At 38.2% G+C, this 27,359-nt stretch overlaps 2 protein-coding genes across 2 annotated transcripts; one reads left to right on the plus strand and one right to left on the minus strand.

Moving 5' to 3' along the window:
• The first annotated feature begins 233 nt into the window (after window positions 1-233).
• dpys (dihydropyrimidinase) lies at window positions 234-14,599 on the plus strand. Its single transcript, XM_052146289.1, has 9 exons — window positions 234-648; window positions 1,167-1,325; window positions 2,031-2,210; window positions 6,202-6,391; window positions 7,165-7,321; window positions 7,967-8,108; window positions 9,885-10,027; window positions 13,557-13,764; window positions 14,256-14,599. Exons 1-9 carry the CDS (start codon window positions 397-399, stop codon window positions 14,328-14,330), a joined length of 1,506 nt encoding a protein of 501 aa, XP_052002249.1. The 5' UTR covers window positions 234-396; the 3' UTR covers window positions 14,331-14,599.
• Window positions 14,600-15,537: 938 nt separating this feature from the next.
• On the minus strand, window positions 15,538-19,540 carry LOC127657690 (dendritic cell-specific transmembrane protein). The gene is made up of 4 exons (XM_052146533.1): window positions 19,515-19,540; window positions 18,075-19,134; window positions 16,222-16,554; window positions 15,538-16,044 (listed from the first exon to the last, which is right to left on the minus strand). The coding sequence occupies exons 1-4, from the start codon at window positions 19,538-19,540 to the stop codon at window positions 15,985-15,987; spliced, it is 1,479 nt and encodes a 492-aa protein (XP_052002493.1). The 3' UTR covers window positions 15,538-15,984.
• Window positions 19,541-27,359: the final 7,819 nt, after the last annotated feature.

A 27,359-nucleotide genomic window follows, 5' to 3' on the forward strand; every position in this document is an offset into this window, starting at 1 on the left:
TACAGTATAACATGATTTAGAAAAACGTCTGTACTTTAAAACTCCTTCAAACACTCAACTCATCCGAATCATTTTCTGAACCGTTTCATTTAAACGAACAGTCTGAACGAACCGATTCGCTCAGATGAATCGTGCTCATTATCAAGTTCATGTCAGAAAAAGGCCGGACAGGTCGGGCAGATTTCGCAACGAAGTGGGCGGAAGAAAACACTCAACTGCAATAAGAGACAAAACAGAGCTTCATTTCTGAGAGCACCACAATTGTAACATTACTCAACACCGGGATTTTTAAAGTTTGTGCATGACTACTGAAGCAAAACAAAGTCATAGAACAAATTTAGGATTATTTGTAACAAATTGTGAGCATTAAGAGTACCATTGTCAAACATAGAAAATATGACAAATCAAAGCAGGATTTTAATTAAAGGCGGAAAGGTGGTAAATGAGGATTTTTCTGAGGTGTCAGATGTGTATATTGAAGATGGAGTTATTCATGCAGTGGGCTCAGATCTGCAGGTACCTGCTGGCACACGAGTCATTGATGCCACAGACAGATTGGTGCTACCAGGTGGAATAGATACTCACACCCACATGGAGTTGGCATTCATGGGCACTAAAGCTGTAGATGACTTTAATACCGGTACCAAGGTAAATACAATAGGTTCTGTACATCAGTTATAACTCCTGTGTCTGGTTAAATTTGAATTAATTATGGTCTTACAGTATAAGTATTCCTATAACAATTCAACAATAGTTTAAATCACGGTGTTGTCATTACTCACTTTCTGGATCCGCTTAAATACTCATGAGTGTTGAGTTATGTTATGCACTGATGTCATGCTTTGTAACGCATGTGGGAAAACTAGTGTGAAATGTTGCACTTCAGTATATTTAGCACTGTGGATGCATTGCATTTATACAAAAAGACAAATAATAAATTTTCAAACATGGAAATGTCTATAGTGAATATACAATTTATTTGTTATGCTCAGCTCTGAAATATTTAATTAGCCAGCAATTGTTCTTTGTGAGTGCGATTTAAAACATGAGTTTTTAAAAATCCTGATCAATTACTGATGACATGAGCAACTAAAAAAAGTCATGGGAATTACCTGGATATTAATTACTCGATGTCACTATTAACTAACAAGCTTCTCTGTTCACAGGCCGCAATTGCAGGAGGCACGACGATGATCCTGGACTTTGTCATTCCACAGAAGGGGTGTTCACTCCTAGAAGCCTATGAGCAGTGGAGAAGAACAGCCGACCCCAAAGTCTGCTGCGATTACTCCCTACACATGGCTGTCACCTGGTGGGATGACAGTGTATGCTCACACACAACCGTATACAGGGTTGGGGAGTAATGAAATACATGTAACGGGAATATGTATTTAAGATACAAAAAATATTGTTATTTAGAATATAGTTACATTCAAAAAACGTATTTTGATTACTGAAGAGATTACTTTGCATTTTATTGTCATTTGTTTCATTTAATATTTAGCGCTTTCAGATGGAAAACATATACATAAAAATGATGTGATCCAAAGTGCATTTGAGTAGCGGTGAAACATTTTCTCACATTCATACGAGCAGACAGAGAAGTTTGAAGTAAGTTTGGAGCAGAATAAATTGAAATAAAGCTTGTGTAAATTGTCTGCTTTACGCTAGGCTAAAATGCTATTTCTAGCCATTTTACATGCACATGCTACCAGGCACGATCATATTTTTTTCATCAAGAAAATTCACGTTGGATCATAATTTCTTTTTTCTGTTAAGACTTTTGATATTAGGGCCAAAATGATATTCTTGTTAATATTTTTTTTATTTTAGTAAACAATTATTTTGTATTTTTTTTATTTTGTTTTTCCATTTATTCTACATTATGATGAGATCACATTCTCGGTAGCCCCAATATTATTGGACACATTCAGTTGCCAAATAAATTAATTAGGGTTGTTAATTAATTGCAGTTGATTCACATGTGGCAATATATAAATAACACATGCATAAAATGGGACTTTCTCTAGGTCAAGAAGGAAATGGAGACTCTTGTTCATAAAAAAGGTGTTAACTCCTTTAAGATGTTCATGGCATACAAAGATGTCTTCATGCTGCGGGACCACGAACTGTACGCAGCTTTCTCACAGTGTAAAGACATTGGGGCGATTGCTCAAGTCCATGCAGAGAATGGAGACCTTATTGCAGAGGTGAGAGATTTTCTGAGTATGTAAAATCCCTTGTCTATGTGTTTTATGCCAGTTAGGCCCATTGTTATCAATATATTAACAGATCCTTTGAAACACTGAAGTGACGGAACAATTTAGAGCTGAACATTTTAGAGAGCAATAACGTGTCAAAAAGATCCATACAGGATGGCATGTTGACTGTCTATCGGACCATGACTGCAAATGGTAAATCATTAACTCCTTAATGACCCTGACAACGCTTAGGATTTAAAAAATGACACAGTTGCAGAATTAAGGCTTTGTCTTTCTAAATCTAAGTTACCTGACCATACTGTTAAATTTTAAACTGGAATTTGAATTGGAATGACGAAACATAAATTTACTGAATTGCAATTGAAACTAATTCAACACAGTCACACAACAGAAGAATTCCATTTGCCAAAAACGCATTTTATAACAATACATTATTGCATAATATCTTTTAACGAAGGATGCCTTTTTTCCTTTTATATTATTCCTTAACTGATTAGAAATGTTTCTCTAAACTAAATTCAATACTATCTTAACAATTAATGTAACTAAAAATAATCAGAAAATGCCCACCACAATGTAATTCTTTTTCAAAGCAGATTCCCAAAACAATATGTAGAGAATTTATTGGATCTCTTTTAGCACAGTGGTTAACAATTCTCTTCTTGCGTCAGCATGGGTTTGTGAAGAGTTTGTGAAATGATGCTCTATGTATTTCCCCCCCTGAGTTAAACCTCACTCTGGTTTGAGGAAAGTAAATCAGTGTGCGGATATTTCTTGTTAATCATTCTTTAAATGTAAAGCTGCTCAAGCCCTAAACAAACAGCTCATGTTGTGTAAGAACTTAATGTACATGTGCATTTAAACTATCCATGTGTCAATATCTTTAAGGTGAAATGGGTCTTTTTTTTTCGCTTGATTTTTCAAAAAATACTTTCTCTTATGCAAGTTATTACTGATTATAAGTTACAATACATAAGCAATTCGTTGGTGTAAACGATGGCTATTTAGTAGTTTCAAAACATTGCTGTGTTTGAACCAATGGCATAAGTTTGGGGCACAACTATTTGTTTGTCAAAACAATGGTTGGGAACGTGCATGAGGGGGTGGTTAGAGTATTTGGGTAACCTGTTTGGAAACAATCAACATTGTTGCAGTTTCAATTGGTGAAAATAACACTTTACCTTTGAAGTCAACATTAAATGTCATTTGCAATCCATTTTACTTTCATAATGTTATGATTTTCAGAGTGAAAAGGGATATTCATTGCAACAAATTTAGTTCAGGATGAGATTTGATCCATCTAAAATTAATTCGATCAAGAAAAGTGGTTGTTGCATACTAGAATATGGCCAGGTGGTTGGAGGGGAGGGGTTTAAAAAGTAAGAACGATTTGTGACCTCAAAGGAGGAGCAAGTTATTACATTTAAAAAAAACAAACAAAAAACATATATACATATATATTTATATACAAACTCGTTCTTCGATCAGGCTCAAAATGAAGTTTGAAACAACTGAGCAAAGACATGCTGTTTATGAACACCCAGACACCGGCCATGCTGCTGGGGGAGGCGTTTAGAAGTACATTTAAATGTGCAGACGCTCAAGACTACGTGTAAAGCATCAACAAATATGACACTAAAACGTTTTATCAATGATCTCATGCTTCACATGAGATCAGTAATCGAAGCTGTATTAACTACTCATTGATGATTTAAAGTAAGGTAAATGCAGTAGATAAAGTGTAATTTGTAATGTTTACCTTTTGCATTTATGGCACTAATGCACTTGTACTTTATATGCGACCATAATATGTGCAGTTTGCAATCTTTTATTGTTTATTATTGTCATTATTATATGATGAAACTGATACTACTGCAAATATGTGTATAAAAGGGTGTTAATGGGCAGATTACAGACAAAAGGCATATCTTGATGATAGGCATATCTTAATTTAGACAGATAGGTGAATAGGTTTCAGTTGTGAAGCAGCTTATCAAACAACAAAATGAATGGCCACTTCTTTTAAATTAGATTTGTTTCCTTTTTTAGACTAATTAACCACCCAAAAATTGCATGACATGATCTTGGAAAATGTCTCTATGCGAACGAATGTATGCATGTAGGTAAATTTGGAGCTCGGTAATTACTCTACACACTAGTGGGTTCATGTTGACTGATCTTAACTGACTGAAAAGGAATTAGTTGTTGCCTATAAAGTAGCTGGAGTATTTCTTTTGGCTAGATTTTGTTCTAAATGACATCACTCCTATTCATTCTTCGATTTCGTTGGAAGTGTGCAGTGGCCATAAGAAAGGGTAAATAAGGTCAATTTTGATTTTACGTTAACTTCAAAGTGTATAATTTCATAGTGTTTAATTTATTGACAGGATTATTAACTAACCAGTCCAATTCAGAAATTGCCCCGCCCCCCTCCACTCCACACTCCTCCCGGCGTTACCTCAGTCCGGGGTGCCACCTGAATGACATACACCCCGACCTGGGAGGAGACAGGAGGGGAAAAACAACAACAAAAACTAAATAGGCGAGGGAAAAGGCCAACACAGTGCGACAGAGAGAGAAAGAGGAGAGAGAGAAGAAGCTCACTCACCGGTTCTCTGATGTGCCATTGCGTGGTCCTCGAGCACTCCTCCACACTCTTCGGCGGACGACAGCCGCTCCTCCCCGGGCGTACCGGAGTCAAACCTCCGACCCCCAGTGGACAGAACGCCCCTCCGCTTTTCTGGCGGCACATGGGGACATTCCTCCGCCCCTGGCAGCGGCCCTACCGCTCCAGGCGATCGGGGAGTTACTTCCCTCCTCCCCTCGCGGGCTCCTCTGCCCCTGGCAGCGGCTGCATCACTCCAGACGGTCGGGGATTCATGTCCCCACACACCCCGCAGACGATGGCCGTTCCCCACATCCGGGCGGTCGGGCTACTCCATCACCTGGCAGATGGCAGCGGCGCTCCCATGGACGGCAGTGTCGAGGACTCTGCGACAGGCATCATTCCTGGGTTTCGGCACCAATGTGAGGGGATTCAGATGGGCAAGGAGGAGGCGAGAACTGGCTTGTCAATATAAATAATGTTTAATTAAACTCACACACACACACACACACACACACACACACACATATGACGGACATGCCCGTAATTCTCTCTCTCGAACCGTCGTCATTGGCCGCCTTTATCCCTCGCATTCCAGCCCGCCCCGCACCCCTCCGCTACACAGACACATTTCTCTTAACTACTAAAACATTTTTGCATGTGATGATTATGCTAGAGGACTAACCAGCTATTTTTATCACAACTGACCACATTTGTTTTAAGACAGTCAACTATTGCCAAATAAGCAGTAAAACTCAACAAAAAAGAACAATAAGGTTTGTCATCTGAGTCATTGAGCAGTCAGGGGTAGATTGAGCAATATTTTTTAAAATATATAGTGCATCTTTAGGCACATTATGATTTCAATGTTTAAAACCATTGAAATACAGTTTGCTGTCATAATATTGTTTTTAAAAAAGTCACAAGTTACCACAAATGAAATATGACTCCACTGGAGGGCACCGAATACATAAATGCTGTTTTAATGAGATTTAACAAGGAGCTGTGCAAGGTCAAGTGTGGCTATGCAATAGACGTGTTTTATAGGGAGGACTTCAGCAGCTGGATCACAACCAGAATTTATTTATAATAGTTACAGTGCTTGATGCCAGCATTTATTCAAATGTATCTTCATTTTCTTCTCAACAATTTTCTGCAAGTAGAAAAAAGAAAACATTCAAAATGCCTGCTTAAAAACTGTTGATACTTACAAATAAAGCCTATTCTACTACATTCATGCAAGCACAGTTACTTCCTTTAGGGCATTTAAATGTACTTATAATATATACAAATTACTAAATATAATCTTGATTCACCTTGTTACTAAACTGACTTACTGTTAGTATTGATTTGTATGTATGTGTGTTCACACAGGGTGCTAAGCGTATGCTCTCTCTGGGCATCACAGGTCCTGAGGGTCATGAGATGTGTCGTCCAGAGGAAGTGGAGGCAGAGGCCACACAGCGTGCCATCACTGTTGCCCATGCTGTTAACTGCCCGCTATATGTGGTGCATGTCATGAGTAAATCTGCGGCGAAGGTGGTTGCTAATGCACGGAGAAATGGTGGGTGAGCTGGAAAAAGACAAGACAAATTATTATTTGCAGCAGAAGAGGGTTTCAAAAACATGCAGACCAGGATTTTTTGCAGGCCTTTCCATGCTCATATCCCACAAACATTTCTTTAGTTTGTTGAACTGTGAGCTATGTTCAAACTTTGTGCAAAGATTTTTTTTAAATATTTAGCAAGTCTGAACGGCAAAAAATACATCGGTCAGACCGCTCTGATCAGGTTCAGATCTCAAGTGGCTTTTTGCTGTATGTCACTTTTTCACACTATGTAAGGACAATTTATAGATCACTCAGTGTTGCAGGAAACATGCTGAAAGTGGTGGTGGAAATTAGCTGTGTGGTGGTGGAATTCAGGTCTGTCTGAAAAGATTATTAATGGCATCTTCCCACGTGCATTCCGAAGTTTGACAGCCACATCATTTCATCAAGAGGCTACCACATGATGTCTGTCTGGACCACACACCGCTATGAACTATGCGCATGTCAGACACATCCATCTCTGCCACTACCTCATAAAGTAGTAGTCCAGTGCCGCAGCTACACATTACCATGTTATAAGCTAAAATCTCAATTCCATTTCCATCCATGTTGTTTTTGCGTACTGACGCAACGTTATTGCTATAGCAACCAATGCGGAAATGTAAAATGGGTCACATTTCATGTTATCTTTAAGATTCAGGATTTGTTGTTAAACATTAAAGCCAAGGTTTTGACCTTAAACATGACCATTTCCAAACCTCCATTTTATCAATATTGTTTTCAATCAGGTCGAGTGGTGTTTGGAGAGCCCATTGCAGCAGGACTGGGCAGAGATGGCACTCACTATTGGAATCAGGACTGGGCTCACGCTGCTGGGTTTGTTATGGGCCCTCCCTTGAGACCAGACCCAAGTACTCCTGGGTATCTCATGGACCTGCTCGCTAAGTACGTGCAAAGTTTTAAGATCAACAGCTCTAGATATGGTACATCCTCATTAATAAGTATCAAAGTAATAGTTCACCCAAAAATAAATCATATGTCATAATTTACTTATGTTGTTCCAAACCCGTATGACTGTTTCTCTTCTTCAGAATGCAAAAGGGGATGTTTTGCAGAATGGCCAAGCTTCTTTTATCTAGGAATATACAGTAGTGCTTGAGTCATGTAGTATGATCTAATTTTATTGAGCTTTTTAGAGCTTGACAGTACATGGTCACTTTTTTTCAAGTGGTTTGGATATTCTGCAAAAATCTACCTTTGAGTTCCATAGAAAAAAAGATGACTTGGGTTTCAAACAACAAGGGGGGTGAGTAAATGTAGTCAGAATGTTCATTTTTGGGTGAACTTTTCCTGTAAACTAGACTTTGTCTCTGTACAATTGTAGTGAGCAGAATAGCATCTCAGAATGCACAACATGTCGATTCTTGAGGCGGATTGGCAACAACAGTAGAAGACCACATTGCACACTTTATAAGGACCATAGTGTTCCTAATAAAGTGCTCAGTGTATTTTTAATTTTTTGTTTTAGAGCACTAACTTATAGACTGTACAGCATAAACTCAGACTGAATATGAATGTTTTGTCTTGCAGTGACGATCTAAGTGTAACAGGAACAGATAACTGCACATTCTCAATCTGCCAGAAAGCACTTGGAAAAGATGACTTCACCAAAATCCCAAACGGAGTCAACGGCGTTGAGGACAGAATGTCTGTTATATGGGAGAAGGGAGTGGTCAGTCTCTCTAAAAGAAATCATTCATTGCCACATTTTTTCACAACACACAATTAAATGCATTTACATTCACAACATTCAATATTTGTCACTTTATTATTGCTATGTGCCATTGTTAAAGGTGAAGTGTGTAACTTTTCTGATGTCAAAATATCATAATCCCAGTTCATTGTTCATTGACAACTGTAAGTAAGCCATTCGTGGGTTTATCTCCCTCAAAAGTGCAAATACTGAGCCTCCCAGGCACTATCAAAAATTGATTTTTAAATTTCAGCTCCACCCATTCTTTAGTAGCTCAACCTATAGTGTGAGTTTGTGCATGGCTACTTGTAGTAAACTGTCAACCGAGAGAATATGAACGTCCATGGCAGACTTGTTACACAGGAAACAAAACTTCACCAAAATTCGAAGTCTTACTAAAAGACAAAGAGACAGAGAACGGAGTAAAACCAGAGTGAACATATACAAGGTGGAGGACTTTGAGGGAATTTTTGGGATTCAATTCTTGCCATGTTGCTTATTAAGTTAGTTCATTACTGTCGAGCTTCAGATACATTTGTAAAGTACTCGGAATACTGCATATATCATAACACTTTCTAGTTACCAAGGACTATCCTAACTCTTGTGCTAGATCCCCACGCTCCATCTACCATTCAGTCGAGAAGGGTACAGCTGCATACAGAGCTCCAAAAATAGTTCCAAACCACCAGAAAAGAAATAGGGAGCCCCTTACCTAACCCTTTCCTTAACCCTAACCGTCTGTGGAGGAGTCACCCCCTTTTAGAGTCAGCGCATCCCCCTTTTGGAGTAACACCGCACCCTTGTGAAGAAACTATGCCCTAATTTGTAGATTCCTCCCCATTTGGAGATCTCCAGCCTGCAGCTATACCTACTTGGTTCAAACCGGCGATGTTATCGTTTATGTTACAGTGGTCTTGTTAATTATGATGTTAAACGTGTATCACTTTTTTCTTTAGTATTGCCTGTTACCTTAGGGAATCAGAGAGTGAGAAAGGGCATGAGTCTGAGCGGTGTTGGCAAAGGTTTATACTTTATTTTTGTAATTCCGTTTGGTGCCACTAGTAGCGCAGAAATTACACACTGTACCTTTAAAGCTGGAGTATGTGATTTCTGCGACACTAGTGACACCGAACGGAATTGCAAAAATAAACTTTGTTTTTAAACAGCTTTCTGAATATTTCCTTTGGCTGCAGTTGTTTAAACAGTCAGATAGTCACGTCCCGCCCCCAACTCACGCCATTGAGTGCACAGCCAGAGTGCGCGGAGGAAGGCAGGCATGTAGTTAGACAGGCAGGCCATCCAATCATTGCATTCAAGCCAAATGAACGGGCCTTTTACATGCCTGTAACTGACACAGATAATGGATTTTATTTTATTTTTGCATCAGAGCACTTGATTTATTGATTGCTGTCAGGATGTAATGGGACTTTTAACCAGTATAACAAAAAAATGCTTCTGATACATGATCACTAAGACCATGTCCACATTACTGTTTTCGGTTGAAAATGTATTGATTTTGCTACGCCTTTCATCCACACTAACTTTAGAATATGGTCTCTTTTTCCACAAACTTTGGAAAATTATAATGTTAGAAGACTGACAAAGAGTTTTCAACTGAAAATGTATTAGTGTGGACATGGCATAAAAATGATGGTTTGGGTTTATGGAGTAAAGGGACTGACCTTTTAGCCTCTTATTCAGGTATTTTCAGTACAGCAATCTCAAGAATAACTTTTTGTGTTTACTTTCCCTCAGCACAGCGGAAAAATGGACGAAAATCGATTTGTAGCTGTCACCAGTACTAACGCAGCAAAAATTTTCAACCTTTTTCCTCAAAAAGGGAGAATTGCCAAAGGCTCTGATGCAGATCTGGTCATATGGGACCCAAAGTCCACCAGGTAACTCACATCAGCCTAGAAAATGCCATGTGATCTCTGTTACATGCTCTGATGAATAATGAGTCATGTCTGGATGCACAGAAGTTAAATAACACACCAGAGAGCCAGACAGAATCCTCAAAATGTAACATAGAAATGATATTTCTCAAGTCCTGCTGCTTGATGAGAAGAAGTGTGCTATCACTTTTCTAAGCAATTGTACAGATGATTTTCACCAGTCAGATGATGATTGCTAAATTTATAGACCTATATTTTATATCATAGAGACCTGGGGGTATGATCTTTTGACATGGGACATATCTAAATCATTTTAATTGCTTTCATTATTCAGTGTTTTCATAGTGTTACTCCAAAAATGATTTCTGTTGTCCATCCTGTTTCTCACCCAGAGGGACTTTAGTTGCCTGATTGGACCTGACATAATTTGTTAAACCAGATCTCTTATGTTTGGTTTAAATGAATAGTTCACCCAAAAATGAAAATTCTCTTAGAATTTACTCACACTCATGCCATCCCAGATGTGTATCTTTCTTTCTTCTGCAGAACACAAATTATGATTTTTTTTTAGAAGAATATTTCTGCTCTGTAGGTCCATGCAATGCAAGTGAATGGGTGCCGACATTTTGAAGCTCCAAAAATCACATGAAAGCAGCATAAAAGTGATATGATTGGTGTGGGTGAGAAACAGATCAATATTTAAGGCTAGAAATTCTTCTCCCAGTCCAGTATGGGGTGTATGCATAAATAAGGTAAATCACCAAAAACACAAGAAGAATGTGAAAGTTAATGTGGAGATTGATTCAGCAGGGAGAATTTATAGTAAAAAATGACATATATTGATCTGTTTCTCACCCACACCTATCGTTTCCGAAGACATTGATTTAACCACTGCAATCTTACGGATTGCATTATGCTAACTTTTGGAGCTTCAGAATGTTGGCACCCATTCACTTGCATACTATGGACCAAAAGAGCTTAGAAAAAGAGCTAAAAATCTTCATGAGTTAAGCAGATGAAAGAAAGTCATACACATCTGGGGCGGCATGAGGGTGAGTCAATTATGAGATAATTTAGATTTTTAGGTGAACTATTCCTTTAAAGTAGCCTTCTCAGATTCACTGGGTTTCAAAAGTCCACTTCTAGAAAAAAATCTGGGACACACCAAATACTAAGAAATTTCAAAATGTATGTCCATTTTTCAATTCAGCTTTTACTTAAATTCTAATGCCGATAATACAATGTGTAATGACAAACAATAAATATAAATAGCCTATTCTTTTGAACCCCACTGTATGTCTACAGGTTCAGATACTTGAGATGAAAGGAAAATATGTTTCTGCAAGTGCAGGGTCATATAGGTTCTGTAGGTGCTGATGTTGCCACAATGAAGTACAATACCATGGATTGGCTGGAAAGACATGACCATAATTGGAAGAACTGTGTAGCGCTCTTCCTGCTCAAACATGTTGTTTGTAAAGTGCATGTATGAGAGGAGAATACGGAAACAGCAGACTGCTGCGGCTCTTATGTAATTGGGCCACGTTGCTCCTTTTTCCCTCTGAATCTGGGTTAGCTCCCTCTAGGCAAATAACCAAATGCTGGTGTACGTTACGAAGACCAATGTGGTGAATTTTAGCACAGAGCAGACCTGCCTTAATCTGAGCTGAGCTCTTGTGTAAGAGGCTCTCTCAAGATATGTCACGTGTCCTGCATTCTGAATTCTGTGTGCAGATTAGACAATTAGGGACAACTGGGTATATCTTCAGCGTGAAAAAGCAATAGAAAGCAGAAATGGTGTCCAAAATATCTCCTGCATTTTACATAAAATGTCTAAAGCTGATACTAATGCTGCCTTATATTTAATTGGAGTGAAACTGCATAATTATCCTTCCCTCAGCTGATTATAATAAAGCAAAATGCAACAAGAGGCATTTTGTAATGGCTTAAATCGTGTCTCATCTAATCACAATTTAGAGTCAGAACTATCTGTTTTATAACAGTGTTAGTTGTGACTAGATTTTTAAGAAAATGTGAGTGTTGCTTGCCTGTCTAAAACTCAGGTGCACGATGCTGGTATGTTGCTATGCAGTTGTTAAGGTATTCAGAGTGGTTGATTGGGTGTTGCTTAGTGGAAACAAAAGTCAAAGTCAAAAGAGCCAACTTTTAAGTCTCTGATATTCTGATCCATCAATATAGCTCGGGTCCCATTCTTTTTAATTTAAGTCATCTCGTTCCATCCAAACCCAGATATTTTCCTATTACAATAATAGGTTAGAAATAGGGTTTGGTTAAGGTGATAAACTTAAAATAAAAAAAACTGCAATAACATGATTCATTGGTTCATTTATTTTTCTTTATGGTAGTAAAATCTGTACCTTTTTGAATGAGACAACTCATACAATTTCGCCATCTCATGCTACATGAATGGACAGCTTCTACAGAAAAATCTATTTCAAGGGGAACGGAGTGTAAATGTTGATATCCTTTGGCTTCTGATAATTTTTGCTGATCATTAAATGGAATCCATAACTTTTACTGTCTTCCTGTAGGAGCTTTTACAATGACAGCTGTCATATTCATTTAAAAAACTCTTTGTTTTGCTGGTTTGTCTCAGTGGTGGAGACAGATGGCCAGTCGCAGCTCATTCTTTAAACTGTACTGATGCAGCCGCAGAGCAGCAAAAAAAAAAAAAAGGGCTGAATATGGGAAACTACAATTTTGGAGAAAAAAAAAAAAGCTCTGGTATGCTGCACCTCAATAAAATGGGTTCAAATGTTTCTCTGCTGAATTAAGAAACTGCGAGTGGTATTACATCATCTTGGAGAAATACAATCAAGTTTTATACATTACAATTAGGACTTGGTGAAATAGCTGAAAACGTGATATAGGTTTAGTTAAGAAATATATTTAAAAAATTTTTGCATTGATATTTATCTCAATAAATGTATGTATTTGCTCTGCAATGGCTTAAAATTGTGATTTTCTTTTTAGTCAGAGAAAGCATAATTTCCCTCAAGCATTTAAATGTTCAATGTAAAAAGTAATATACAGTGGAAATTGACTAATCACTGAATCAGACTTTTGAATCAATTGAATGAAATGGATAGTTTAAACTGATCCACAGACATTAATGTACCAACTTTAATGCAATATTTGCTACTTTTTTACGTTTATTTTAAATATGCTTTTAAAACATGTCTTGTCTAAACGCTTTCATATGTGTAAGTTGCGAGACATAGAAGGATTGAGAGTAGTCAAATGATACAGACTGGAGGAAATACTCAATGTATTAGGCATTAATTTCTCAATTAAAATACAATTCTCTACCTATATTTAATTGTACAAATATACCAAATGCAATTGATCAGTTGTGGAATTCTTCAGTCCATTTTCTTTTGTATAACAATGCTAAACTGTATATTTAACAGTTTTGTTTATTGGCGCAAATCAATAATCAGTAAGTCTAAATATATGTATGTTTCTTTTGCATTATGTGTTTCAATAATGCATCATCCTGTGTTGTTTTTAGGGTGATTTCAGCAAAGACACACCACCAGGCTGTGGACTATAACATCTTTGAGGGCATGCAGTGTCATGGGGTTCCAGTGGTCACTATCTCAAGGGGGAAGGTGGTTTATGAAAACGGGCAGCTGCTCGCAGAACCAGGCGAGGGACGGTTCATCCCACGCAAACCCTTTGCGGAATTTGTGTATAAGAGAATTAATCAGCGGGAAAAGGTAAGTGAGTTTTGGGGTTCCAATACAGCTTCCAATGAAAACAGCTAGTTTTAAGAGTTTTGTATTATGAATTATAAATAAAACTGCTAAATTATCAAATACAGAAGTCACTTATATTATACAGTTGCCTACTGGCTATCATTAATGATTTTGATGTATTTAGCGTTCTGTTTTTTCAGACATGATTTTATTTTTTTTCCATCACCCTACACATTGAACAACAGTCACCTCTGAGACAGTGAATACAAATATCTGACAGCTACATGCCACAGCTACTCTAGTTTGGCCTAGAATATAAAAATATGAAATATAAAATCGATATGGGTAACAGAGAAAAAATACATATTCACTACAAGAGCATTTTTGCCCCCACATTTTTGTAAATTCTGTGGTATTTTTATTCTGTCATAGAGTAATTTATGACCCTATCCTGCACTGAGAGAACTTTGTGTTGTATAAACCAGGATTAAGGATGTTTTGCTTGTATTTAGGTTGGGAAACCCAGTGCTGTGTGCAGAGAACCGTATGATGGAGAAATCATATCTCTAGCCTCAAAATCATCCTGAATCATAGAAGAGAAAACAGGAGGATGACCACATCTGAGTTTCTACCATTACTATTCTTACAATCCAAAAGGACTTTTGTTTTGTAAGGATGATTGTTAGTAATCAGTGTATTGTTTATTATGAATGTACAGTACACTCTTACAAGCATTTTACAACATGCTGTACAGAACCACTGAATAACCTTTATTCATAAGTGAATAATGAATGATCAGTTCTCCTATTTTCATGTTTTAATACAGAATAATGTAACAATACAGAAATATTGTTTGGTTGAATAAATAAAATATTATATAAAATAATAAATGTTAATTATCTTTATATAACATATGTTATGTGTTGAATATAAATATTAGATTCTACAGTATTACTATATATTTTAGCTTTACAAAAAAGTTGTACCCTTTTCTGACAATTGATTATTTTCAATTCATTTATTATAAGTATACTATACACATAGTCTATACAGTTTAAATATATAGTACTGTATATACTCTCATTGACCACTCTATAAGGTACACCTACATATGTATGCGATAATCTGATCAGCCAATCGTCTGGCAGCAGCATGCATAACATCATGCAGATACGGGTCAGGAGCTTCATTAAATGTTCACATCAACCATCAGAATGGAAATGTGAAAATTAGAATGCAGCCTCAGTTTTCTGTTCTTGGCTGACAGAAGTGGAACCCAACTTGGTCTTCTACTTTTGAAGCCCATCCACCTCAATGTTGGACATGGTGTGCATTCTGAGATGCTATTCTACTCACTACGTGTACAGAAGGGATATCTGAGTTAATGTAGCCTTTCTGCCAGCTCGGACCAGTCTGGCCATTCTCTGTTGACCTCTCTCATCAACAAGGCATTTCTGTCCACAGAACTGCCATTTACTGGATGTTTTTTGCTTTCGTCACCATTAAACTCTAGAGACTGTTGTGCGTGAAAATCCCAGGAGATCTGCATTTACAGAAATACTCTAACCAGCCCATCTGGCACCAACAATCATGCCAAGGTCCAAATCACTGAGATCACATTTTTCACCATTCTGATGGTTGATGTGAACATTAACACAAGCTCCTGACCCATATCTACATGATTTAATGCATTGCTATCAGATAATTGGCTGATTAGATAATCACACGAATAGGTAGGTATACAGGTGTACCTAATAAAGTGGTCACTGAGTGTATACGTCTATATTTCATGCAGTCAAACACCAAAAGCTTGAAATTGAAATGTAGTGTAGTTTTGTAGTACTGAACTCAAATGTGGTTCAATGTTTACATTAATGCATTTGGCAGACGCTTTTATCCAAAGTGACTTACAGAGCCCTTATTATAGGCACAATCCCCCCACAGCAACCCGGAGTTAAGTGCCTTGCTCAAGGACATAATGGTGGTGGCTGTGGGGAGCAAACCGACAACATTCTGCTTAACAATTTAGTGCTTTACACCACCACCACCACTAATGTAACTGTGCATACAGACCTTAGTAGTCTTAGTAGTGTGTAACAGCGGTGCACTCAAGGTAAGAATCTTTTTTTGACCACAACACTGTTACATTCCTGTAACATTTCAATTGTTGTGATGTACACTGTCCCAAACCTACTGTTATGGCTGATTATCAGACAGATGAGTTACAAACCTCAAGCATATTTAAACAGCTTCAACTTTTTCTGTGTGTTCATGGAAGAATAAGGGGCACCAGAAACTGGGCTGCAATAGAAACAAATAACAAAAAAAAACCATAATTTTTCTGATAAAATCTCTATTACTAACAGGTAAATCTTCAATGGTTTGTTTCAAGCCTTCCTAGTCACTAAGCTCAAGCATGTGCATTGATATTGTCACAGTGAACAAGTTCCTGTTTACAGTAAAATAAAGAATACCAACCTGCATGGCCAAAGTGTTTAGACTTCCTTGAATTTCCTCCGCTTTAGATTTGCATCGCTGTCTTAAAATCTTTGCATGTAGAAAGGCGGCTCTTTGCTCAGCAACATCTGAGAAAAACTGCTCAGACAGCATAACTCTGAACTGGACCAGCTGTGATGACAACAAGCTCAGAAGAAGCAGCACCACCAGGACGAGCGACAGAGGAACCAGAGATCTGGTGAGCCACAGTTCAGGTTCAGACAAACACTTCTTCTCAAACAGAGACACTGTGTATGAAAAGTTCGCCACTTTAGCGTTTTCATCAATGTGTAGACCTATAATTGATGTTGCTTCCTTGGAAAATAAAGGAGAAAGCCAGAGAGAAGAAAATTGTGAAATTAAGCCTTTAAAAATAAGGATCAAATCAATTGCTACCTTCATAAGGCAGCAGAATACAGTCAGTCCTGTTATGTAATGCAATGGTTATGTTCATAAACACTTCATTAGGGGCTGTTCAGACCAAATGCGTTCTTGCTAAAGATGTCAATTTGTGGAATTATAGTGATTTTTGCACTTGGGAAAACAATGTTTTTGGAGATTGATTTCAGAGGCTTATGTATAAATGTCAAATGTTTATTTATTTATTTATTTCATTAGAATGAATTGCTAGAAAGGATTAATCAAGATTTATACAAATTAAAATGTTAACATAACTATGAACACATAGGCTATAACTGTGCGATAAACAGTTAATTTAAGGTTGCGACAAGTATTATGCTGAACAATCTCAATATAACATTTCTAAACTGCTTCATTGACCTAACTTCACTTCCATCATACATTAGAGTTATTAGAAGTTATTAGAAGTGCAATCTGCTCTCACATCACAATCAAGTTGCATTGTGGGATATGAAGCTGCCTAAGGCATATATCAAACTCGCTCGCTCAGTCAAAATCGAGGGGTTGAGGGTCTGTCAACAGAAACTTCCCTCGCTCACTTAACAAAGTGGAAGAGACTTCCAAAATGGTGGCGGGGATTCCTCCAAGGGGAGTTAGCCAGTGGATGTTAACAGTGAAGTTGAACGCAGCCTAGTAAAATGATTGAAGTCCACCATCATCAAAGATGTATCAAATCTCTAAATGAATATATTAATAAAACATGTCTTGCTTCGATTCCTCGGTCCTCATTTCCTTTCCTTCCACTTTTTCTCTTTTCCTAAGAGGGTGGAGTTAGGAAGTGAGGAGAGGAAGCATGGAAAGGAAATGAGGATGCACAATTTCAGAAATGAGAAGCACCCAAATTCTCATCGGAACAATAATAAGTGTTTCTCAATCTGTGGCATTTTCAAATCGGGATGGGTGATTTTCAACTATCCAATGAAAGTAGGGAATCTCAATGTAGTAATCAGTGACACTTAATGTAAAAATTTTAATTTTTACCATTAAGCTACACAATTTTGTGTTTCAGAAAAAAGTTATAGAGAATTAATTTGGATTCAGTCCACTCCTTGTAAAAATAACACAGATGGAACGTAATAACAAGTTCTGTGAATGACCTGCTGGAAAATCCACCTTAAGCTGGTGCCTTTGAGACATGGTAGCTGGGTTCAAGCTGGTCCAAGCTGGTCATGAACTGGTCAAAGCTAGTCTTTAGCTGGTTCAAGCTGGGAGACCATCTTAGACTAGGCTACCAGCTGGTCATACCAGCTCAAGAATGACAAGCTGGTTTTTGGACCATCTCATAGCCAGCTTAGACCAGCAGAGGACCAATTGGACAAGCTACCATGTTCCAGAACACAGCTACCAGCTTAATCTGGATTTTCCTGCAGGGGGCCCATTATATATGTTAATAATACAGCATCTTTATTTTTTACCTGAACTTTTATCCCCATGGGAACACGAAGTGGCTCCAATTCCCTGAGCCGCTTGCTCAGAACTACAATAAGCCAGTAAATCAGGCTATCCAGACTGATGAACACCAGCCAGGTCAGACAGTGGGTAAATATAGGAATGCTGAACTTAAGCATGTCTTTGCACCATTGGCCCGTCATCCGGATGGACGGTGTCACTGTGTAACTTTCCAGTTCGATTTTAGTGAGTGGTAGCACACAAGGTTTTCCATCCTTCTTTTGCTGCTCATCAAACCATAGAAACTTTTTTGTGATGTATACGTTTCTGTACTTTTTGTCTACATGGAATCGTCTCAGGTATAGAGCAGTGAGAAGCACTAGCATGAGAAGACCTAATGTTGGAGACATTATCTGTCCTGCAGAAGACAAAGTGTTGGTCAGAGCTTGCACACTTTGTGCCGTCTGGTTTAAGATACGCTCAGCCTCGGCAAGGTGAATTTTAAAGTGTTCCGAATCAACCTTTGCCTTAAGCTTAAAATCTGTTTGGTACTTCACTAGTTCAAAATCAGTAAAGTATCTTTTAAGTTGCTTTCCCACCCACTTTAGCATGTTTATATATTTTATAAGGGGTTCAGTGTTAATATCCAGTAATTTTTCTTCTAAGTTGCAGAGGAGGCCTTTTGCAAGCAATCTTGCATTCTGTAATGTATTCTGGATGTTGAATAAAATGACTAAACTTGATCCAAATGTGAGAAGAAGGGTCCTCGCTTGTTTCAAGCTCATTGATACCAAAAGCAAAGCTACAAAACAGCGGATCTTTTCTGAGAAATACATGAATGGGATTATGAATATACAAAAGCTACTGGCAATGGGAATTGAGACTTCCTGAACACATTTGAAGGAAAAGTGGAGGATGAGGAAGAGGAAGGTGCTCAAAATGAGGCTGCTCGTAAAGCAGGTAAAGATGAGGAGGAGTCTTTCCTTCCAGCTTTTAGTGCTGTTGGTCGTGTAGAGGCCAAAAATGCTGGACCAGATGCATTGTAGCCTTTCTTTCAGCTGATCAAATTTTGTCATCATCTCATACCTGAAATAAAAAAATGATTTCAGCATTGTTGATCTGTATTTGCAATAAAATATTTGGACACTTAAGTCACTCAGTAATTTTCAGAATTTGTCATCTGGGACACTAACACATAGCACTGTGGATGCAATATCATTCCAGCACAGTAGTTCCCTGTCTGTCAATCACTGGATGTTTTGTTGATGTAGTGACACTAGGGGTTTGATCTTGAGAGCCCCAATCACCTTTGCTTTATTCAGAAAAGGGGAAAGGAAATTGGCGAGTGCAATTTGCATGCCACTCTCCACCCCGGACATATGGGTATGAAAGGAGATGGCGTGCATCACTCGTTCCGATTTTTTCTTCGGAGCCGAGCACATGTGTATGTGTGTTCGTCCTCTCACCTTGTTATCAGCTGGAGATACGGCATGCGCGGGGTTTGCGGGGGGGTGGGGGGGTGGGGGCAGGGGGAGCTGAAACGGGTAATTGCATTTTTTCAGCAAAAAAAATGAAAACGGGCTGAAACGGGTAATTGCATTTTTTCAACAAAAAAAATATTGCATTGTTTAAAAAAAGATATTATAAATATTTTAAATAACACAAAACAACTAAATGGTGGTAGGTAATACATCTGATTTTATATACTGCTTTAGTAAAAAAAAAAAATTCAGGGTGATGTGATAGGCTAACGTAAATCCAGTGATTCTCAGCTAGCATGTAATAGCGCAGTTATCTGGTCGGACTCGTTAGGGCAAAGGGAAACAACCCACGAAGAAACAGCAGAGAGTCCTGGCTATCAGCAGAAACTATATTTCCCCGTGCTGGACACTCTCATCAATGAGCTGGAAAGGAGGTTCTCCGGAGAGTCCATGGACGCGCATGTGCCGCAGATTTGACATGCGACGAAAATGGAATTGATCCACAAAAATACACTCCTCTGGCACTAAAAGTTAACCCCCTTCTTGTTGCAGCCGAGATGAAGCTTGTCAAAGCCTCTGCTAACGCACCAATTTCAATTGAGCATCTTAAAAAAGCTGTAAAAAAACAACCTACCCAAATCTCTATAAACTTTTACAGTTATCGCTCACTCTGCCGATTGGATCATCTACCTCTGAGAGAAGCTTCTCTGCGATGAGGAGGATAAGGAACTGGCTGCGGTTGACGATGGGAGCAGCCAGGTTTTCTTCTCTTGCGATCCTTCACATCGAAAGCTACATTACGGCCAAGCTCTCACCTGAGACCATTATTGACGCATATGCAGGACGCAAAAAACGAAAATTACTGTTGCACTAGTCTGGACAATGTCTAGGTCTGTAAGTTTTAATAACTGCTTAAGCTGGAGAAACTCAACACACTGCTTTCAATATGCTGTTCAATATGTTTCAACATTGGAGAGTAGGCTATTGTGTGACTGTTAATTTGTCTCAAAATGTTATAAATGTTTCATTAATATTTTAACAGTGCAAAAGTGGTCCACATTTCATTGATCCTAATTGTGCCCGAAGTTCCGAACGAAGATGCGATGCGAAGTCAAGTGGCTGTTTATGCGAAGTTCTACTGGTTTACAAATATGATTGTATTGTAGGCCTACTGTTTTTTCTTGGGTTAAAAATAAATATGTGTTTATTTAGCATGTTTGTTTTGTCCATATGTGCTAGTGCTGAGTTCCCCAATTGATAGGCCATGCAGGTCCCAGCTGCTACAATGATTTATTTTTTTTGCCCCCCCTGGCTCGAATGTCAAACTCCGCCTATGATCTACGGCGCATTACAGCAGTCACCCTCTCACGGACGAGTGTTGTGATTCCCCTGGCCACTTTCGGCGACTGAGTACACAGGTGTAAATAGAAAGAGTATATTTTCAAAAAGAGTAAATTTCCTTCTTAAAGAGCTCACATAAATGGCTTGCTTCTTTTTAAAGATGTCTTTTTGCCTTTGTGCTACTGGATGTGGCCAGGAGCTCTCCCCACCGGATGGCCACGAAATCTGCCTCGACTGTGTGGGTCGCAAGCACGCTGAGGCAGCTTTTGTAGAGGGGTCATGTTCTCATTGCAAGAACATGCCCATGAGAACATTGCAGTCACGGCTCTTTTCCTTCTTCGTGAAGCAGAGAGCCACCGCGGCTGCTTCTTGAACCAGTCTATCTTGGGATGGAACCCAAGCGGCGGGGTCAGTGAGCACCAAGGGTTATTTGGATGTAGATATGGGAGTGCTTCCGCCGGGTCAATCCCCATGGTCCTCCCACCTTCCAACACGCTCGTTCTGCCCGGTAGAGTTTGTGAGCGGGGAAGGTGGTATTAATCAGAATTAATAACTCGATCGTGACAATTTCAGAGGCTCCTGGGGCATTTGGCATCCTCGGCAGTGGAACTCCCCCTCGGGTTGATGCATATTAGACGGCTACAGCACTGGCTCAAGTCCCGAGGCGGGCATGGCGCCATGGTATCCAGCGCCGCCAAACTTTCAGCCCTTGTTCAGACCTGGCATTTCTATGGGTAGGGGTCCCCTTAGAGCAGGTCTCGAGGCGTGTCATGGTTACGACAGATGCCTTGAAATCGGGCTTGGGTGCCATTTGCAATGGGCAGGCAGTTTCAGGGCTCTGGACAGGGCCCCGCCTGCAGTGGCCCATCAACTGCCTAGAGTTTCTGGCAGTATCGCTGGCCCTGCGGAAGCTTCGGCCATCGATCCAGGTCAAGCATATGTTGATGCAGATAGACAACACAGCAACCGTGACGTCTGTAAACCGCCAAGGCAGTGTACGCTCACATCGCTTGTCGCAAGTCGCCTGTCTCCTCCTCCTTTGGAGTCAGCAAATGTTGGGCATCTTCAACTGTGTAGCGGACATGCTCTCATGACAGGTAACGCTCCGTGGAGAATGAAGACTCCACCCTCATGCAGTCCAAATTATTTGGGAGAGATTTGGGGAGGCACAGGTGGACCTATTTGGCTCCTGAGAGTCCTTTGGTACTCCCTGTCCGAGACTCCTCTTGGCATGGATGCCCTGGTGCTGGCCTCGTCCGGCCTTGTCATTGCTATGTCCAGAGGGACTATCTCGGCTCCTAAAAATAAATCTGAATGACTGATGCATGCATTTACTTTTATACCCGTATTTCTGAGGGTGGAGAGTGTCATGCAAATTCCACTCACCAATTTTCATTGGTCTTTTCTGAATAAAGCAAAGATGATTGGGGCTCTCAAGATTGAACCCCTAATTTCACTACATTTACACAATGTCTCGTTACCTCCATCAGGGAACAGAGGTTACATCAGTAACCAAGTTTGTTTTCAGTTACCAATGGCATTTTAGAAATGCCCTATTCACAGTCAGACACAATTAATTTAATCCATGAGAGAAAGTTTCCAATATTGATTACTCACCCAAAAATTAAAATTCTCACATAATTTACTCACCCTCATGCTATCACAGATGTGTATGACTTTCTTTCATCTGCAGAACACCAATGTAGATTTTTAGAATAATTTCTCAGCTCTTTTAATTCATACAATGTGAATCGGCGGCAAATGTTTGAAGCTCCAAAAATCTCATGCCATCATAAAAGACTCCATCCATCATAATAAGACTCTAGTGGTTAAATCAATGCCTTCAGAGCAATCTTCAGTCATTATCCACTGTAATATTTGACTTTTAAATTCTTTTTCATATATTTTTGGTGATTTGCATTCTTGATGCATATCGCCAACTACTGGGCAAGAAAAATAATTTCTAACATAATAAGGATTTAAATATTGATCTGTTTCTCACCCACATCATATCACTTCTGAAGATATGGATTAAATCACTGGAGTCATATGAATTACTTTTATGATGCCTTTATGTGCTTTTTGCAGCATCAAAATGTTGGCATCCATTCACTTGCATTGTATGGACCAACAGAGCATAACTATTCTTCTAAAACTCATAATTTCTTCTGCAGAAGAAAGTTACACACTTCTGGGATGCATGAGGGTGAGTAAATGATGAGATAATTTTTTTTTTTGTTGGGTGAACTGTCCCTTTAAGCAAGTAGTATTTGGCAGGTCATGTGATCATAACATGGCAGCCCCCATTAGGAGACCCTCTCCATGTTATGGCTGTCAAATTAATGTTTTACATTTTTACTTAGCATTTCAGTATATAAAACACTGAATTAATTTAATCTATTTTTTATTTTATTCACATTAGTTTAAAATGTAATGTTCTTTTTTAACAGCAAGGAGTGTTCTTTGCAATAACAACATTATGTATTCATTGCACCCTCTTGTGGACTACAGAAACAACATCAATTTAAAAATCTTCTGACTTTTATATTACTTTTATATTTTTATGTGAAATTTAGTAACATTTACGGTTACTAAATTTCAAATTTGGTTCCTCTGCCCTGTTGACAGCCCTACTCCAGGTCGAATAAAATAGCTTTTATAAGGTTACTGATTTGACTGGAGTCTTCATTTCATGTCTATGGTCATGATTTCATACATAAGTTTTGAAATTACTTTTCATTTCTTCAGGAGTAAAACATTTTAAATTTGGATGAAATTACTGAGTGCACCTTTTAGAAATGTATGCATGTCACTGCATTAGATAAATAAATATCAAACCAAGTAGCAAAAATGGCTCAGAAAGATTCATTAAGTATTAAGAAAAGCTTTAGTATCATCTAATGCAGTGACAAATTAAGTTTGGCATAAGTTGTAGTCTTCTCTACAGTTGGAGTCTATATTTGACTTTAGTGCTATGACTAAACAAAAGATTGAAGGGATACCAATTTGAACTATGCAGGTATTTTTTGTCAAGCTTACCTTGTTTTTCTCAGCAGTCCGATCAAGTCATGCATGTGTGTTGTGATAATCCAGCAATTGTCTTTTTAAAGTACAGCAGGAGGAAGTTGTTTTATTTCCCAGAGTTGTTCACTTCCTTTGTAGGCATCATCTCAGAGCTTACTCATCACAAAACAAAAACCACCTTATGATTAAAGTGTGTTTTCAGAACAATTTGGGGGAGACCGTAAAAACTGTTATGCAATTTTTTTCAATCAAATACAAGCTCAGGTTATGACACTTACTCAGCACATGCTCAGTACAGTTCTTTGCCTCAGAAAAAGTGACATTGTTTCATTCTGTGAGAAATTTTCAACATAAAACTAGTAAAGAGATATAAAAATTAGATTTTGGATGTCCAGTATTTTCTTCTGCTGTCTAAATTTTGATGCCTTTGAATTTAAACTCAAGTCTGTTTTATCTAGGTTGGTAAAATGTTTTACATGAATGTCAGATTCTAAACCTGTCTTTCCATACAATATTTTATCTTGGCTTTATGGTCAGGGGAAATTGTACCATCATCAAATAAAAAAAAAATTGAATGACATAATTAAAATATTAAATGTCTTTTTAAAAGATTAAAACATTATTTCATAAAATGATCAATTTGAAGACTGTTCTTGTTTATCAACTGATCACAATATTTTAGAAAAAAGGACCCAATTTCAAACAATTATAATGTAGATCCAACTTTTTCCAGACTTTTTCTTTAAAGCAGTTCAATGGAAAGGAGGAGGCGAGAACCGGCCTGGCGATATAAACAATATTTTAATGATTAACTTAAACAAGACTCAAACACACACACGCACGCAAGCGCACAAGCACACGCACACGCACACAACAGACATGTCCATAAACGATCTCTCTCTCCTGCACCATCCTCCGCAGTCGGCCTTTATCCCTCTCTGAGGCTTGATTAGCTTGATAAGGGACCAGGTGTGGTGTGTATAATCACAACCCGGCCCCGCCCTCTGCCCTGTCACAACATATATTCCCTTACAGCTAAAATAATTGGTATTATAAAGAAGAAAATGAGTCAGTTATATTAAAGTATTTCATCATTCGGAGATCACTACAGATAATGTTAAAGAGGTGTGTGAACTTGCAAAAATTATTTTAGACACTGTAATATGCTCTGCACTAATTGTAAATAAAATTATTACAGATCATAGTTTGGATGTGCTCTGTTCGACTGAAACCTGGCTTAAACTGGATGAATATGTTAGTTTATATGAATCTACTCCCCCAGGTTATTGTTAGAAACACGAGCCTCGTCTGAAGGGTCACGGAGGAGGTGTTGCTGCAATTTACAGTGATGTTTTTGATGTTACTCAAAAGTCTTTTGAACTAATAATGCTAATATGACATCATAAGATCTCTGTCGTCTTTTGCCCTAGCTACAGTATATAGATCACCCAGGCTCTTTTTGTAAATTTGAATGTAAATTTGCACATTTTCAATCAGATCTAGTAGTTACTGTGGATAGAGCTTTAATTGTTGGTGACTTCAACATTCACATAGATGATGAAAATTACACATTGGGATTAGCATCTATCGATATTCTCAACTCTCTTGGAGTCAGACAAAATGTAACAGAACCAACTCACTGCCATATTAATACGCTAGATTTAATTCTGTCATGTGGAGTTGATGTTGATACTGTAGAATTCTGCCGAGGGCAATGACAGCTCAGATCATTACCTCATCTCTTGTATGCTGTCATCCGCTAGTTTTACACAATCTATACCACACTATTCTTTACACCAATAAAGATAGCTTCACTAATTATCTTCAAGATTTATCTTATATACACAACTCATATCTCATAAGACTAGAAGAACTTGAAGTAATAACAGAAAATATAAATACAGTTTTGTCTAGCACTCTTGATAGTGTCAACCCCCTTTGATTAAAGAAAATTAAAGTAAAAAGCCCTGCACCATGGTACAATGATCGCAAGAGGAAGAATTTAAGATAAGGGATATTTTGCTGTGCATGGAAGGATAGTGTCTGAAGCTACAGACAGGCACTAAAATAATCATAACAATCCTAGGTGTTTATTTAGAACTGTGGCTAAATTGGTTAGGAATAAAGCCTCGACTGAACCAGATATTCCGTCGCAGTCACAGTACCTCAAAAATCAGTGCCTTATAAATTTCATCATGAGCAACTTCAATCCTTTGCTGTCATAGGTCATGAAGAGCTAACAAAACTTATCAAAACATCAAAAGCCACAACATGTATGTTAGCTCCAATACCAACTAAGATCTTAAAAGTAGTATTCCCTGTAATCTCAGAACCTTTTCTTAATATTATTAACTCCTCGCTATCCTTAGGACATGTCCCAAGAAATTTTAAAATGGCAGTTATCAAACCGCTTATTAAGAAGCCACAGCTTGATCCTGTTGAAATGGCTAATTATAGATCAATTTCAAATCTCCCATTTATGTCAGAAATATTAGAAAAGATAGTGTCCTCCCAACAATGCTAATTTCTACAGAGAAATATAGTATATATGAACAATTTCAGTCAAGATTTAGGTCCCATCACAGTACAGAGACTGCACTTATCAGAGTCACAAATGACTTGGTGTCCACTGTTATACCAACAATACCCAACTTTATATTTCTTCAAAACCTGATGAAATTTCACAATTCTCCATATTAGCAGAGCGTATCAATGAAATCAAAGATTGAATGTTCAGAAATTTCCCTCTACTCAATTCCGACAAAACAGAGGTACTAATAATTGGACAAAAAAACTCTAAAAATAAGCCAAAAGATAAAGCTAAAATATAATTTGTCTCTCAATAGATGTACTGTTACATCGTCTTCTACATTGAAGAACTTTAGTGTTATATTTTATACCAATCTGTCCATTGAAAATCAAAAATCCTTTTCTTATTTGGCTCCTAAACTATGGAATAGTCTTGCTAACACTGTTCGGGATGCAGACGTACTCACTCGGTTTAAGTCTAGACTACAGACTAATTTTTTTAACCAGGCATACACTTAATTTATCTATCAACTCACAATTAGGCTGCTTTATATAGGTCTGCCGGATACAGAAACATTTATCATGATCTATTACTCTGAAAATATTTTAATGGCATCTACCCTAATATTACTATATTTGTTTCCCTGTCTCAACCTCGGGATTCATATCCCAAGGTTATCAGAGCCGGCCAGATCCAGTTCCATTCCTGCTTGGTGTTAGACTCCACTCCTATGTGTCTCTGAGTGATGATGACTAAATGCAGCTGGTGCCAGCCAGACATCACTTCAGTCTATTATGATGGTCTTCAGGGGATAAACTGATGCAACTCCATCCATAAATCATGGGATACTTAATATGCCATTGCCTGAACCTTGAATTCAGGATAGACCTCACCGAAATTGCCTATCTGTTGAATTGCGATGCACCTCACTGATC

This window comes from Xyrauchen texanus, chromosome 17 (assembly GCF_025860055.1).
Source record: "Xyrauchen texanus isolate HMW12.3.18 chromosome 17, RBS_HiC_50CHRs, whole genome shotgun sequence".
Taxonomy (NCBI): Eukaryota; Metazoa; Chordata; class Actinopteri; order Cypriniformes; family Catostomidae; genus Xyrauchen; species Xyrauchen texanus.

Coding starts and splice junctions, on each gene's coding strand:
- dpys (XM_052146289.1), top strand. CDS start 397: ATGACAAATCAAAGCAGGATTTTAATTAAAGGCGGAAAGGTGGTAAAT. Junction 6,392..7,164: donor TGCTAATGCACGGAGAAATG/GTGGGTGAGCTG, acceptor GTTTTCAATCAG/GTCGAGTGGTGTTTGGAGAG. Junction 13,765..14,255: donor GAATTAATCAGCGGGAAAAG/GTAAGTGAGTTT, acceptor GCTTGTATTTAG/GTTGGGAAACCCAGTGCTGT.
- LOC127657690 (XM_052146533.1), bottom strand. CDS start 19,540: ATGCCGTATCTCCAGCTGATAACAAG. Junction 16,555..18,074: donor CCATGGGGATAAAAGTTCAG/GTAAAAAATAAA, acceptor TTATTTTCCAAG/GAAGCAACATCAATTATAGG. Junction 16,045..16,221: donor TAAACACTTTGGCCATGCAG/GTTGGTATTCTT, acceptor TTTCTATTGCAG/CCCAGTTTCTGGTGCCCCTT.